The sequence below is a fragment of the Mauremys reevesii genome, linkage group 1 (assembly GCF_016161935.1).
Source record: "Mauremys reevesii isolate NIE-2019 linkage group 1, ASM1616193v1, whole genome shotgun sequence".
Lineage (NCBI taxonomy): Eukaryota > Metazoa > Chordata > Testudines > Geoemydidae > Mauremys > Mauremys reevesii.
In genome coordinates this window covers 110343550-110359995 of record NC_052623.1, presented here as the reverse complement: position 1 = coordinate 110359995, position 16446 = coordinate 110343550, and the positions used below count along the sequence as shown (strand labels likewise).

Below are 16446 nucleotides of genomic sequence, written 5' to 3'. Positions count from 1 at the left end.
GGTCTCTACACTGGCTCCCCATTAACACCTAGATCAGATTCAAGATCTTGGTCCTATTCTTCAAGGAATTCAAAGGCCCTGGGACATGAAACTAAAACACCACTAGAAGTGCTGGGGTGTGGACCCCAGACAACAGTTTCACTCCTCTGGCACAATGAAGTTGTCTACTGCATAGGAAAAGTTTACCTGTGCAGGAGACAGAGCCTTCTTGGGGCCTGCCCAAGACTGTAGGAGCAACTCCTATGGGATCTAGGAACCACAATAAACCTCCCCACTTTTTATTCCAAGAAAAAGAATGCACTTCTTTGACTGAGTGATCGACAAGAAAAGCACATACTACTGCAGACATCCACCTCCAACAAAAAACAAAACCCAACCACAGCAAAACCAGTCACACACAATTATTCCCCCAAGTAGAGGAAGAGAGAAAAAAGGAAAGACCCACATGTGATGGATCACAGTCATATTGCTTAATATATTACTGGAATGCACTCAGATACCACAGTGATAGCCACAGTGTAAGATACTTAAATAGCATAACAAAGCGTAGGACAATAATGCAAACACCACCTTCCCTACTTTATGTGTCTGTCACTCCTGGAGCACAGTTGTCCATGCTGATGGGTAAATGGAACCCAAAGTGGTTCTTAATGAAACCTTTAAATTTGCGTTTCTTGATTTTCTGTATTCAAATGTCCAAATTTAATTTGCATTTAACATTATACGTATGTTAAAATGCTAAAATGATTTCTCTCATATCTAACAATTATAAGCAGATGCAAACCATGACTAAGGCTGCAAGCAAGGCCTGCATTAATATTACACATTGGGTACCTTTCAAAATTGTACCCAATGTAAGTTTAAGTCCCATTTTTAATATTACATAGACATGTAGAGTCTCAGTCCCAGTGTCATTCAAAGAAATTTAGGCTCTTATGGTACTTAGGCACTTAGTAATACTGATCAGTAAAATAAGTTGCTCTGATTAGGTCATTTCACAATTATATAATGCTGTACAGGCAGTCCTCGGACTTACGACACAATTGGTTCCTGAAAATTGCGTCTTAAGTCAAAAACGTCATAACTCGAATTTCCCATAGGAACAATGTTGTATCGAGCATTGTAAAGTCGAAACCGATGTTGTAAAGTTGAAACACGATGACAATTTATAAACGTCATAACTTGAACATTGTAAAGTCGAGGACTGCCTGTATTACTCATGAAAAAAGATTATATGACTTGGATCAATATAACATGTTATGTTAATTACATCATTTACTTAGTATGACATCTGTCATAGAAAAGGCCTGACAATAGAACTGCATGCCATTTCTTTTTTTTTTTATGACAGATGCAATATTATGTAATTCTCTAATGGCACTCCTTATGAACAGGCAGCATATTTACTAAACTATTAGTATAATTTAAAGTACTCTATTAAATGCTTTTAGTGTCCTTAAAGTAAATGCTCCACCATATTTCTCCATGAAAAATAATTTACAGCACTTATTTTACAAATCCATAACATCATTTCTTAACTGAGAGTGTTAGTCTTTAACTAAATTAGAAGAAGAGTTACCATCAGTGGTTATAGTAAGTAAAGCTGGTGAAGATAATAAATTATCCTTATATGTCTGCATAGAAGAGAACAAATTTGGGAACCTGGGGTACTGATATAATTCAGTACTAAATGCTGTTTTTTTTTTTTAATAAGACGTTTCTTATATTACTTGTGATACGTAAAACAATTATTAGGAATCTTATTTATGATGAAATTACTATTCTCATTAACAGGGTACATCTACATAGCAAAAACAACCCTGTGATAGCAAGTTTCAAAGCCCAGTCTGCTGACTCAGGCTTGCAGGTCTTGCATTGCAGGGCTAAACATAAGTGTAGACATTTGGGCTTAGGCAAGAGACTGATCTCCAAGACCCTCCTCACTTGCCGGGTTTCAGAGCCCAGGCTCCAGTCAAAGCCTGCATGTCTACACTGCTATTTTTAACCCCACAGTGCTAGCCCTGCATGCCTGAGTCAGTTGACCTGGGCTCTGAGACTTGCAGCTGCATGTTTTTTATTGCTGTGTATATATATACCCACACTTCTTCTTGCTGACATGGTAAATTAAGTCAATGCTTCAACTAACGGAGAGTGATTCTGTAAAAGTGGTCTTGTGGGGCTTCATATGTACTATCTCATAGTGATTCTAGTTCACATGTGCTCAGTTCATAAGTAAAAAGATGTTCTACTTCTTTGCCAGCCTTGTACATTCAGTCATCCACTCAGACAGTGCTGCTAGCTTTGAATGTCAATTTGTCCACTTCTCTCACAAATCTCTACACTTTCAAATTTCTACACTCCTTATGCATGAAATATGCTTCCTAGACTAATCAAAAATTAATCCACTCCTTCTTCATATCCATTCTTCAGCATCAGCTTCTGCTGTGATGCCTACAAGAAATGGCTACACTGAATTGCTGTCAAGCTAATATTTTTAATTGTAAATTATTCAGAACCATCCAAATGTGCACATAGCCAGCCTATGTAACTGCATACCCCTATCCTTATAACACCTTTCCACTTTCCCCACTCCCCTTCTGCTGTTTATTACAATTGTTTGTTGCATCTTATTTCAAGCTCTTTGGGCCAGAGACTATGTTTACTTATGTATTTGAACAGCACCTAAAATAATGTTTGGGGTCATTGGGTGCTAACACAGTATAAATTAAACACAGTCATATGTACAGTACCACATGACATCTGGTTTCAGTTAAAATAAATGTATGGTTTGAGTTTATATCTTAAAGTGGGTTAAGTTCAGAGGGGAGGGTTTTTTCTTCCTTATTTTCTACAACCCAGTTAGTTTACCCTTAAAAGTTTTCACTATTTTTAGTGCCACAGAGTCAATAATAGGCCAAAGCAGAACCTGGGGACTAGCCCCTTTAAAAAAAATAGGGAAAGTACATATCTGAATTTATGACTCAGAGCTTTAATGGACTCAAACCAGAACCCCAAAGATAATTGGGAAAGAATTATCAGGATTTGAACTTTGATCTGGCTCAAAGTGCATCTGCATTCAAATCAGTTAAAAAGTAATGCCTGGCTATTTTAATAATGAGATAGTGTAATAAACATATTTTGCATTGTTTTGATAGTATTACATTGTTGTGGTGGGTTATCCACATTATGTAAAATTAATTTAACATTTCATGCTGATAAAAGCATCTCACCGTGATACTCTGCAAGACATTTAAGATGTAGACAGTGGTCTTAATTTGCAGTTAAAACATTTAAATTCGGTTAATGGTAAAAAACACATTCATCATTTTGCATAATTTAAATGAACACACTGAGTGCAGATATCAACACACTGGGCCCTCATTGGTATTTTATTTATTACTCTCCTGCCAGAAGATAAAGATGTAGATAAAAGAAGCTATCAAGTCTTTGATGAAACAGTGAGATCACTTAAAAGCTTGAACCTATCAATCTCTTTAGTTTTCTTTCTAGAACCTAAGCCTTGTTAAGTGAACATTCTTCATATATTCTGACATGATTTAGTCGAACACACTGATAGAAATAATAGACCATGAAGATCGCAAATCTATTTAGCAGCAAGAATTGGCTAGGAGGCTTGGGGGTTCTTTTTTTGGGTGGGGGGGGGGGAAGACCTGCAAATGAACCTCCAAAATCAAGTCTGATATAAAAAAACACAATTAACTTCTCTCTGTGAAAGAGAACATCTTTGTCAAATAACCTTTAGTGGCTCAGGTATAACTTAGAGTAGACTGATTTGATTGTTATGTCTGGGGATTCAGCCTGGGGAAAAAATAAAGAAAATAAAAGCTTCCCTATTGATTAATCCCTCTATTTGGTCTTTTGATTTAAAGGTTCAGTTTCAGAGTCTGCCTGGGCTGTAAAACTGTCTCACACAAGGCTCCCGTTGGTGAAGGTGAGTTGACAGTTGAGAGCGGTATTTTTGACACATACATAGTTGGGAAATTGAACGGACATTGATCTGCACTTAAAGGACATTATGTAAACAGCTTTAAAGAGCAAAGAAGCTGGTCTTTTGGTCTGATCAGTTTATTACAATTCTGTAGGTCAAAACTGTGGCAAGGTATGTAATGTCAAGGGGTCTATCAAATTTGTTAATATGTTCGTAAATTTAGGCTGCATAAAGCTTGAGTTATAATGACAAATTGTTCAGATAATGTGGATAACATGCAGATAGAATCTCTGAAGTATCAGTACATTAAATGTCTCTGATGGTTTAAGATGTGGCTGTTAGCACAGTACTAGGATGATATATTTCAGATTTACTTACTGGTATGTTAATATCATTTATAAGAAAAGAGATATTTTGAGCCCTGGCAAATGTTCAGTAATGGAATACTATCCTTTCGCCCTAAAAAAATCACTTCCATCAGCAATGCTAACAGATCAGTAACATAATTCATGAGAAACCCCGATGGCATGTGGGAGCCGGAGACATGTGGATGTCAATGTTCTGAATCCAAGTATCTCCAAATTCTATATTGCACTTTACAGTATTAGATTCAGCAATACATATTCATAGTATGTAGTATGGGACTTAGCTACTTCAGAGGCTGCCTTTTCATCCATGATGCCTCAAGAAAACTATACACCACAGGGAAAATGTAGCGGAATACACCCAGGTTCTGAGTATTAGACCCTGGGAACAAAGCATTCTCAGAAGCAAGACCCCAGCTGTGCAACCCCTTTCCAGAAGAGATCAGACTAAGCCCTAGCCTGGTGGTGTTCAGATCAAGGTGTAAAACAACTTTTTGATAAATCCTGCTATCAGAATTGATTTTTTTAAAAAAATCCTAACACTCAAAGTCATGTTCCTCTCCCACTGCTCCAAAAGAACAAAACCAAGAAACCCCACAAAAGATCTTATTGTTCTGTTTATGCTCCTTTAAGCACTTACATACTGTGATGCTAAGTGCTAACTAACATCCTAGAACAAACAGACATTATATATAAAGATGATATGGTGTTCTGTTCACTTGCAGAATTAAAACTCAGAGATAAAGTAATGCACATACCTGTGAAACCCTACTTCTGTCCGATTGTGCATATCCATTATGGTACGTTTTTTAATTATATGATCACATACTATTTTTTCCACGACACCTGCCTCATTCTGTTAAATCTCTCTAACGCATCACTCCAATCTCCCACCCTCAAAATCTTTCTCTCACACACTATTGCTTCTCCTTCCTGACTCCTTGCTCCCCTCCCACCCCGCACCCATAAATCAAAGAAATAAACAAATGTAATTTTATATTGTATTATTATAGGTGGCTGCTGCTGCACTTTTTTCTGCAATATCAGATGCACATCTGTCAATACCCATGTAGCATCTGGTAATGTTTTCTTCACTGAAATCAGCCTGACAATCTCACAACAAATACAGTGAATGCATGTGCCAAGAAAAGAACCCAGAATTTCTGGCACCAGGGCTTCCAAACCACCTGCCACATAGGGCCCTGGGTCATAACGATACCCTGTGAGGGCCAGAGTGAAGTGCTAGCACGATTTGTTTGTTCTGTACCACATAGTGTGAAGAAACCATTTCACATTGACTAAGAAATATGTGGCAACAATAATTTGAGCTACCTAAGGACATCAGGCTGTCTGCCCTCCACTGTTTAACAGAAGACTTCTATCCATTGTAACTTTCTACCAAATACACACTGGTTCTAGACACACTGACTGACTTTAAATGGGAGAGGGTTGAAAGCTCCATATTCAATTATCAAATGCCTTTGTACTGGTCATTCATTTTCTACCCTCTAAGTCTGATTCACATGTCATTTACACTCATGTCAATCGTGAGAAACTTCATTGAAGTTAAGAGAGTTACATCAGAGTAAAATCGGTATAAGTGAAATCAGAATCAGGCCCCCTTGTTTTAAATGTTCAGATCTCCAAAGTCAATAAGTCATCCAAGTGTTCCTTTACACTTCATTTACTTCAGACACATTTAATTGAACAAGAGTATAACAATGGCTACCAAAACCTGCCAAAATATACTGATACTTTTTGTATGAAAATCTGATTTTGGATTGCCAATAAAACCTAATATATTTAAAGGTCTGATTTGTTAGCAATTTGCACCATAAAGCACTGAACAAAATGTAGTAACAGCACAAGCTTAAGAACAGGATCAGCAAAAGTAAAATCCCTTAAAATTCCTCGGGTGTTTTTTTAAAAGAACCCATTAGGCTATACTAGTTTGGGAAAATCTGCATTTTATGTACTTATTTATTAAACAACTATTCTTCTGTTATTAGAAATGATACCCAGTGATAGTAAAATAATGATCTCAGGAGAAATGAAAAATGCAAATGTATTTTTGAAAAATGCTCAATCACCATTCAAACAGGGATGCCTTAACATTTCAAAAGAGCCTCTTACCCTCAGTCAGTATCCTATCAACAGCTTGTCAGGTCTTGCACACACTGGGCCAGCTCCTTAGCTGGTGTACAGAATATCTCCACTGACTTTAATGGTGCTATGGGGATTTACATCAGCAGAGGCGCTGGCCCATTGTTCATACTTTAGATTAATCATCATTAATAGTTCTGGGGAAAGGTCAAACCCAAAGTCTCTTTAATAAAATGAAATTCTAAGGATAAAACACAAATTAATGAAAGGTATACCATTTACTACTCAAGTCCTAAGTTTTGGAACTAGGTACCTCAGGCTTTGATCTTAATTAATGGTCCTACTGAGTGTTTTGTAAGAGGATACCACAAGCATGTTCCTCCCTTCCCTCACCCTCATGTGATTTTTTCAATGTGCCTATTGTTCTTGTTATGAGTTTAATTTTCATTCCTTAACTGCTTCACTGCTGCTCATTCATGCCAACCTGCATATTGTTCTGGGGCGTGGCAGCATTCTAGCACTATTCTGACATATCTTTATAATTACAATAGAACATCATGTCATGCAATCTACTTAGCTATCGTAGTTATACAGCACCTATCACCACACTATCTAAGTCCAATATGTTTGCTACACTGAGCAGTACTGCAGGAGAATGTTGCTCTAACTAACTGGCATGATGAAGAGTTATGTGTTATGCACTCTTGGTGAAAAGCTTCATTTCTCTTGGTGTGTGTGTGTGTGTGTGTGTGTGCGCGCACGCGCAATATAGTGTATACCAGCGGTTGGCAACCTCTAGCACGTGGCTTGCCAGGGTAAGCACCCTGGCGGGCCGGGCCAGTTTGTTTACCTGCCGCGTCCACAGGTTCGGCTGATCGCGGCTCCCACTGGCCACAGTTTGCTGTCTCAGGCCAATGGGGGCTGCGGGAAGCGGCGTGGGCTGAGGGATGTGCTGGCTGCGGCTTCCCGCCGCCCCCATTGGCCTGGAGAGGTGAACCGTGGCCAGTGGGAGCTGTGATCGACCGAACCTGCGGATGCGGCAGGTAAACAAACTGGCCCAGCCCGCCAGGGTGCTTACCCTGGCGAGCCGCGTGCCAGAGGTTGCCGACCCCTGGTGTATACATTTGTAATTAAGTACAGTAATCAGATATCCCAGTTAATCATGCTTGTACAGGTAGCCTAACTAACTATAGTGAAATTGAGGTTTTGATCAGTTTTCATCATTGATCAACTTGCCTGTTTAACAAGCTTACCTTTCCTGTCTTCTCCCTGCCCCAAAAGGGAAGAACCTAGGGCATAGTTGTCTGATATAACACAGGGCGTATAAAACCTAGGACATAAAGCTTATATATCTACACACACACACTACATCAGTGTTTCTCAAACTGGGGTTACCACTTGTGTAGGGAAAGCCCCTGGCGGGCCGGGCCGGTTTGTTTACCTGCCCCGTGCGCAGGTCCAGCCGATCGCGGCTCCACTGGCCAGTTTGCTGCTCCAGGCCAATGGGAACTGCTAGAAGCGGCACAGGCCGAGGGACTTACTGGCCACCGCTTCCAGCAGCCCCCAATGACCTGCAGCGGCGAACCGCGGCCAGTGGGAGATGCAATCGGCTGGACCTGCGAACGGGGAAGGTAAACAAACTGGCCCGGCCCACCAGGGGCTTTCCCTACACAAGCTATGACCCCAGTTTGAGAAACACTGACCTACGTAGTCAGCACCTATGTAAAGGAGTATAAACTATGAATGACAGCCTATGAATTTTGAGATATTAGATTCTTTCTAACAACGTATTGTCAGATAAACTGATTTGTTTATAATGGACTCAGCTCTTTCTGTTAGCTGTCAGAAGTTGTTAGTTCAGAAGCTTTGAGGAATCTTTTGTCCTTACTGCCCTTTTCCTTAACCATATATGATTAATTACTCACTTCCCTCCACTCACTTACCCTTCCTGCGTAATGCATAACAGTGAAGGTGGAACTCTGATCCTTTGGTGCAACGTTGCCATTTCCATCTTTTGTGGAAGAATATACTGCATTTGTGTCTGAGGTTTCCAGGTACGACTGAAGGCGTTTAGAAAGATTCTGTTCTATTGACCAAATGGATTGGCTTTCTTCATCTAGCATTGCCAAAAAACCTGATGGCTTCTGAAATGAAAAATGGATGATCTTAGATTTCTCTGTTTTTACTCATAGGCAGAATACTATTCTTCCATTTACAGTAAAATATCTTGTTTATTAAACAGAATTGTGTATCACTGTAGAAAAAAACCTTTTGGTTAAAGTCTGCTAAGCACATCAGATGGTCATCTACAAAAAATGCATACGGACCCCACATGGGGAGAGTAGTGGATCAGTAAAGGCAGTTAACCTCTGCCAAACCCTTTACCCTGTACTGGTGCACAGGGCAGTTATGGAGGCCTCCTTCTATGAACTCTTTGCCCCTATCACCTTCTCTAGAGACACCTAAATCAGAAACTGCTAGCCTGGATTTTTATTAGCCTAACACAGAGAGCATGTGTATAAATATAAATGGTGTATAAATGGGTTTGAAAACTACCTGAAAGAAAAAATCCAAGGCTTCTGTATGGTTACTAGGAGAATATGTTGTTTCCATAGTAACTCCCTCCTGTACACATTCTGCTTGCTCTTGTAGAAAAAGCACTTCATTGATATACTGGTGTATCTTCTCGTTGATCATGTTCACACACAGCTGTTGTAAAAAGAAGGAAAAATAAGTAATAGAAAGTTACAAAATAATTCATCAATACAGGCTTTACTCTGTGTCTAATATCAAACTTGATGAAATGTTGATGTACAATGTGTGATCTCTTGTTAAACCAGAGATTAGGAAGGCACTGGGGAAATGTACATTGTAACTACTATTACAGTGTTTCTCAAACTGGGATCACTGCTTGTGTAGAGAAAGACCCTGGCGGGCCGGGCCAGGTTTGTTTACCTGCCCCGTCTGCAGGTCCGGCTGATCGCAGTTCCCACTGGCTATGGTTCACTGCTGCAGGCCAATGGGGGCTTCTGAAAGCGGCGGCCAGTCAGTCCCTCGGCCCACACCGCTTCCAGCAGCTCCCATTGGCCTGGAGCAGCGAACTGCGGCCAGTGGGAGCCGCGATCAGCCGGACCTACAGACGGGGCAGGTAAACAAACCTGGCCTGGCCCGCCAGGGTCTTTCCCTACACAAGCAGTGATCCCAGTTTGAGAAACACAGTACTGTTAGTACTAAATTGAGAGGAAACAGTTCTCCGTTTATACTGATTACTGTGAATTCTACATATTAGTCCAAATTTTACCAGTACTCTCTGATATACTGGTGTAAATCTCAAATAATTCCACTTATTAAAGTGGAATTACACCACATTTACATAAAACACCACAGTGAGGGGAGGTAGTGCATTATGGGTCTCCAATGGCCATAGTGCATAATGGGAGCTGAAGCCTGGCTGGAGAGCCCAACCAATAGAGGAGAATGGGGACATGAGGCAGCCAAACTGTAATTCCGACAGGGCAATGCATCAAAATATGTTCGTTTCCAGCTGGAAATGTTTGGGTTTTGGCAGAAAATGGAAAACTTAGTTTCCAGTATGCAGCTTTTTGACAACAAACAAAGAAACAACCCCCCCCAGAATATTTTCTTCAGAAAGCACACACAATAGTTGAGATGTAATTGTCTTGATTGGACATTTTCCAAGACTGTTTTTTTTTTTTAAATAGAGATATCAGCCTGTGGAAGAATAAATATTTGGTTACTTCATGGAAGAGGTTTTCTTGAAGTATTTTATTCTAATTAAGTGGGAAATAGTCATAACTACTGTATAAAACAATACTAAGAAAACCGAGGGTTGGAAGAACTGAATTATGAGGAACGATTAAAGACTGAATGCATCCAGTCTCTTTTCAGATTAAACCTTAGTCACATGTTTATTTTGGCTAGAAACTGTGTCATCCAGGAATAAAGGATGTAAAAATAGTTCCAATCAATCAATCAATTATGTTTTTTTTAAATGACTAAAATATGTAGTTCAGTCTTGAAAGTACCTGGTTTACCATTAAGATCAGCAAAAAGACTCTAAATAATGGACATTTCTGAACAGCTTTTGTACTCTAAAACCTAATACTAATGCAATCTGCTTGCAATCACTTTTCAGTGAAGCTGTGTAGCATGACCAATAAAAAAATCCAAAACAAAAACAAAAATCAATTTTATAATTAATTGAGTACATATCCAAATACAGAATAATACAAAATAAAAGTCTTAAATGCAACCATCTATTTTTAAAGTGATATTTCTCAAAATTAATTAATGTCACTACTTTTTCTCAAACACGTAAAACTGAAACTAGAAGACTGAATTACACAAACAAGCAATAAATTCAGGAAAAGATACTTTGTTATATAACTTTACATAATGTATTATCCTTCAGTTTCAGAATTCTAATTCCAGTTACAGAATCCTTCTTCCAGAAAAATCTTAACATTACTTTGAGACAGCTATAACATAAAAAAACCTATCTTTTGTTTAACAAAGGATCTGAATCCTCATTATGAGAAAAATTTGTGCCACGTACACATTCATGACCAGACACCATTTAATTTTACACAAGAATATTGAAAAAAAAGTTAATTACTTAAAATAACTTGCCATGAGTTCAAGATTATAGAATCATAGGAGTGGAAGGGATCTTCAGAGATCATCTAGTCCAGTCCCCTGCACCCATGGCAGGACTAAGTATTAACTAGACCATTCCTGACAAGTGTTTGTCTAACTTGCTCTTAAAAAATCTCCAATGATGGAGATTTCACAACCTCCCTAACTGCTTAACCACCCTGACTGTTAGGGAGTTTTTCCTAATGTCCAACCTAAACCTCCCTTGCTTCAATTTAAGCCCATTGCTTCTTGTCCTATCCTCAAAGGTTAAGAACATTTTTTTCTTCTTCCTCCTTGTAAAAACCTTTTATGTCCTTGAAAACTGTTATCATGACCCCCTCAGTCTTCTCTTTTTCAGACTAAACAGACCCAGTTTTTTTCATTGGTCATGTGTTCTAGACCTTTAATCGTTTTTGTTGCTCTTCTCGGAACTTTCTCCAATTTGGACACATCTTTCCTGAAATGTGCTGCCCTGAAATGGACAGAATACTCCAGTCGAGGCCTAATCAGCATGGAGTAGAGTGGAAGAATTACTTCTTGTGTCTTGCTTACAACACTCCTGCTAATACATCCCAGAATGATGTTTGCTTTTTTTGCAACAGCGTTACAGCGTTGACTCATATTTAGCTTGTGATCTATTATTATCCCCAGATCCCTTTCTGCAGTATTCCTTCCTAGGCAGTCATTTCTCATTTTGTATGTGTGCAACTGATTGTTCCTTCCCAAGTGGAGTACTTTGTATTTGTCCTTATTGAATTTCATCCTATTTATTTCAGGCCATTTCTCCAGTTTGTCCAGATCATTTTGAATTATAATTCTGTCCTCCAAAGCACTTGCAACCCTTCCCAGTTTGGTATTGTCTGCAAACTTTATAAGTGTATTCTCTATGCCATTATCTAAATCATTGATGAAGATATTGAACAGACCCAGAACTGATCTGGGAAGGACCCCGCTTGTTATGCCCTTCCAGAATGACTGTGAACCACTGATAACTACTCTCTGGGAACTGTTTTCCAACCAGTTATGCACCCACCTTATAGTAGCTCCATCTAGGTTGCATTCCCCTAGTTTGTGTATGAGAAGGTCATGCAAGACAGTATCAAAAGTTTTACTAAAGTCAAGATATGCCACATCTACTGCTTCTCCCCATCCACAAGGCTTGTTCCCCTGTTAAAGAAAGCTATTAGGTTGGTTTGACCTGATTTGTTCTTGACGAATCCATACTGACTGTTACTTATCACCTTATTATATTCTAGATATTTGAAAACTGATTGCTTTGTTATTTGCTCCATTATCTCGCCGAGTACAGAAGTTAAGCTGACTGGACTGTAATACCTCAGGTTGTCCTTATTTCCATTTTTATAGATTGGCACTATATTTGCTCATTTCCAGTCTTCTAGAATCTCTCCCGTCTTCCATGACTTTCCAAAGATAATTGCTAATGACTCATTCTCTGAAATGCTTCCAGTTCCACGTGCAAGGCCAGTTGGACAGGCAGAAATGCAGGGTCTCAATGCATGGATGAGACGATGGTGTAGGAAGGAGGGGTTTAGATTTATTAGGAACTGGGGAAACTTTTGGGAAAGGGGGAGCCAATTCAGGAAGGATGGGCTCCACCTAAACTAAAATGAAACCAGATTGCTGGCACTTAAAATTAAAAAGGTCATAGAGCAGTTTTTAAACTGGACTACTCTCAAAACCGAGTGAGTGGGCAACAAAATGGCAGATGAAATTCAGTGTTGATCCATGCAAAGTAATGAACATTGGAAAACATAATCCTAACTATACATATAAAATAATGGGTCTAAATTAGCTGTTACCACTCAAGAAAGAGATCTTGGAGTCATTGTGGATAGTTCTCTGAAAATAGCCATTCAATGTGCAGCAACAGCCAAAAAAGCGAACAGAATGTTGGGAATCATTAAGAAAGAGATAGATAATAAGACAGAAATCATATTGTCTCTATATAAATCCATGGTATGCCCACATCTTGAATATTGCACTCAGATGTGGTCACTCCATTACAAAAATATATATTGGACTTGGAAAAGGTTCAGAAAAGGGCAACAAAAATGATTGGGGTATAGAACAGCTGCCATATGAAGAGAGATTAATAAGACTGGGACTTTTCAGCTTGGAAAAGAGATGACTAAGAGATGATATGATAGAGGTATATAAAACCATGACTGATGTGGAGAAAGTAAATAAGAAAGTGTTGTTTACTCTTTCTCAGAACACAAGAATTAGGGGCCACCAAATGAAATCAATAGGCAGCAGGTTTAAAACAAACAAAAGGAAGTATTTTTTCACACAGTTCACAGTCAACCTGTGGAATTCCTTCCCAGAGGATGCCAGGGTTCAAAAAAGAACTAAATAAATTCATGGAGGATAGGTCCATCAATGGCTATTAGCCAGGATGGGCAGGGATGGTATCTCTAGCCTCTGTATGCCAGAACCTGGGAATGGGTGACAGAGGATGGATCACTTGATGATTATCTGTTCTGTTCATTCCCTTTGGGACACCTGGCATTGGCCACTGTTGGAAGACAGGATACTGGGTTAGATGGACCTTTGGTCTGACCTAGTATGGCCATTCTTATGTTCTTATGTAGATATCTCCTCAGCTCCTTGAGTATTCTATGATGCATTTCATCAGGCCCTGCTGACTTGAAGACATCTAACTTGTCTAAGTAATTTTGAACTTGTTCTTTCCCTATTTTAGCCTCTGATCCTACCGCATTTTCACTGGCATTGACTATGTTAGACGTCCAATTATCACCAACCATCTTGGTGAAAACTGAAACAAAGACGTCATTAATCACCTCTGCCATTTCCACATTTTCTGTTATGGTTTTTCCCCCATCATTGAGTAACAGGCCTACCCTATCCTTGGTCTTCCTCTTGCTTCTAATGTATTTGTATTTTCTTGTTACCCTTAATGTCTCTAGCTAGTTTGATCTTGTTTTGTGCCTTGGTGTTTCTAATTTGTTCCCTACATACTTGTGTTATTTGTTTATATTCATCCTTTGTAATTTGACCTAGTTTCCACACTTTTTGTAGGACTCTTTTTTGAGTTTCAGATCATTGAAGATCTCCTGGTTAAGCAGGGTGGTCTCTTGCCATACTTCCTGTCTTTCCTTTTAATCACATGCAGTTCTTCTGAAAATCATTAAACAAATGGAATACTGTACCTTAAGAGTGACTGACTATGCAGCAAAATTACTAGACAATGTAATTGGAGTTGGCGAGTGGGAACATTGTAGTCACATCTTGAAAATGTCTGATGTACAATACTTGAGTCAATCATAAAAATCCAACATGCTATTCTGTGAAGGCTTTCCATATTTCCACAGAACACAGGAGGTTATTAGAGGAAAACAATACTTTGCAATGTGAATTTTACTGATCAAATACATTGCAGCATACTACAGAAACAGTTCAATTTTCAATGCTAAGATACTGCAAGTAGAAATGTGTCATTCAGATCCTCACACCTGAACTTATGAGAGTGGATTCTGCTACAGAAATCAAAAAGGAAAGTAAGTTCAGTTGGCTACGTATCAAGAAGCAAGCTCAGATTTCTGTAGATGCATTCAATTGGTAGACACACTAAGCACAGAGAAAGAGTAAATTCTGACTCCTTAGGTGATTCTAGGAAGCATTGGAAGTGGAAACGTAAGAGAGAGGAGGTGGGGAGCTGCAAGTGAGCTGATGGCACTAGACTGAGCAAATAATTAACTCAGGTTAAAAATCAGAACTGAAACTGGGGTGTTTTTTTTCCAGTTTTTGTTACCAATGTGAAAAACTGGGGAGGGGGGAAGAGAGTTTGAGTCGAATAAATCATTTCTGATACAAAATGATTCATTTAGAAACAAAACATCAAAATGGGTAATTTAGAAAATGTCAAAACAAAGGGCTTTGACTTTTTCAAAGTTTTTTCCTAATTTTTTTTCCGGCCAAAACTAATTGCTGAATTCTACTCAAATTCCCAATTTTTTTTTTTGGATGGCTCAAAACTGCATTTTTAGGCAAATTTACTATTCTCCAAAAAAAAAAATTGTCCAACTCTAGTTTTCAGTTCCCTTATATTGAGAATGGTTTTCCACCATACTCATGCCAGCATAACTTAGAGGAGTGCAAAGGCTCCTCTATATTACACTGTCTAATGACACCTGCCAGTGGACCATTAGGCCAGCCAGCGATTGTTGAAGTGAATGGCACTCTTGTCATGCTCTCTACCATCCCAATATGTCTCTTACAGAGAGTGTAGGGTGAATACCATTGCAAAGTTTCAGAGTGCAATTTGACAGATTAATGTAATAATTCAAACAGCTAACATTTAAATAATACACTAAAACTAAGTTATACTAAACAAATTCTGCTAATCCAGCCTCTCTTACTGAGTGCCATATCAAATACAACACTACACAGTAAAATATTTTCTAGTAAAGTACACAGAAATGACAGACCACGTAAAAGCACACATTATACAAACATCTGCATCAAACTTAGAAGGAAATGTAACAGTAATATGAGAAACTAACATGAGGAAAATTATCCATACAGTAAATACTACATAAAACACCTTTAAGCTCTGTTGATTTGCTTCACTTTTGCCTAAGCCACTTAACATTAACTATGGTGCTTCTTTAATTAAATCTTATTCTTTTATTATTTACATGCTTCTATTTGGTTCCATCATGTGCCTCTTCTGTATGAGAGTGCCCATTTCTATACAGGTGGATATATATAACTGGAGTAGGTCAATTTACCGCAATTGTATAGACAAGGCCAACTGAAGTGTATCTTCTCTGAGTCTCCTGGTAGATAAAAATTTTGGACCCTCTACAATCTATAATCCTTCTATAATCTTTAATAATGACCACTTAAAGTTCAGAACAACTAAACTGTCTATTGCTCACACATTTTTACTGAATCAGACTAGCTGTCCACTTCTACTGCAAGGAGATGTTTGTGGCTTAGTTTGGAACTTGGAAAATTTACAAAGGGAAGCAGGATAAGTACTGCAAGAATTATGGGAAACCAGAATGGAACTCTTTGTTTCTATACTATTAAACCAAAACAAGTATCTTCTATGTCTTTTTCAGTAACTGGTAAAATTTGATGGTACTTGGTAAAGTAAATCCTCAACTCATCACCATATTAAATAATGTATCCTAATTGGAAATTCTAACAACCATACTTTGGTGGCAATTATAGCTGACTAAATAACACAACCTATAAGCATTCCCCAAATCCAAAGGCAAGTGGGAGACAGAAATAGTTCCTGACCTCAACTAAGCAACTATAATTTAATTAAAGCTTTCCCAATCACTTGTTCTTTCTTGTATATAAGATAACATTTGACAAATA

At 38.5% G+C, this 16446-nt stretch overlaps 1 protein-coding gene across 2 annotated transcripts in view; it reads right to left on the bottom strand.

Moving 5' to 3' along the window:
• MYO16 (myosin XVI) overlaps window positions 1-16446 on the bottom strand; it is a 575450-nt gene that overhangs the window by 121247 nt on the left and 437757 nt on the right. For both annotated transcript variants that reach the window (XM_039547002.1, XM_039546990.1), the window contains 2 exons: window positions 8974-9126; window positions 8361-8561 (listed from right to left, as the gene is read on the bottom strand). In XM_039547002.1, coding sequence (XP_039402936.1) covers window positions 8361-8561; window positions 8974-9126 — 354 coding nt within the window. The remainder of the gene's footprint in view (window positions 1-8360; window positions 8562-8973; window positions 9127-16446) is intronic.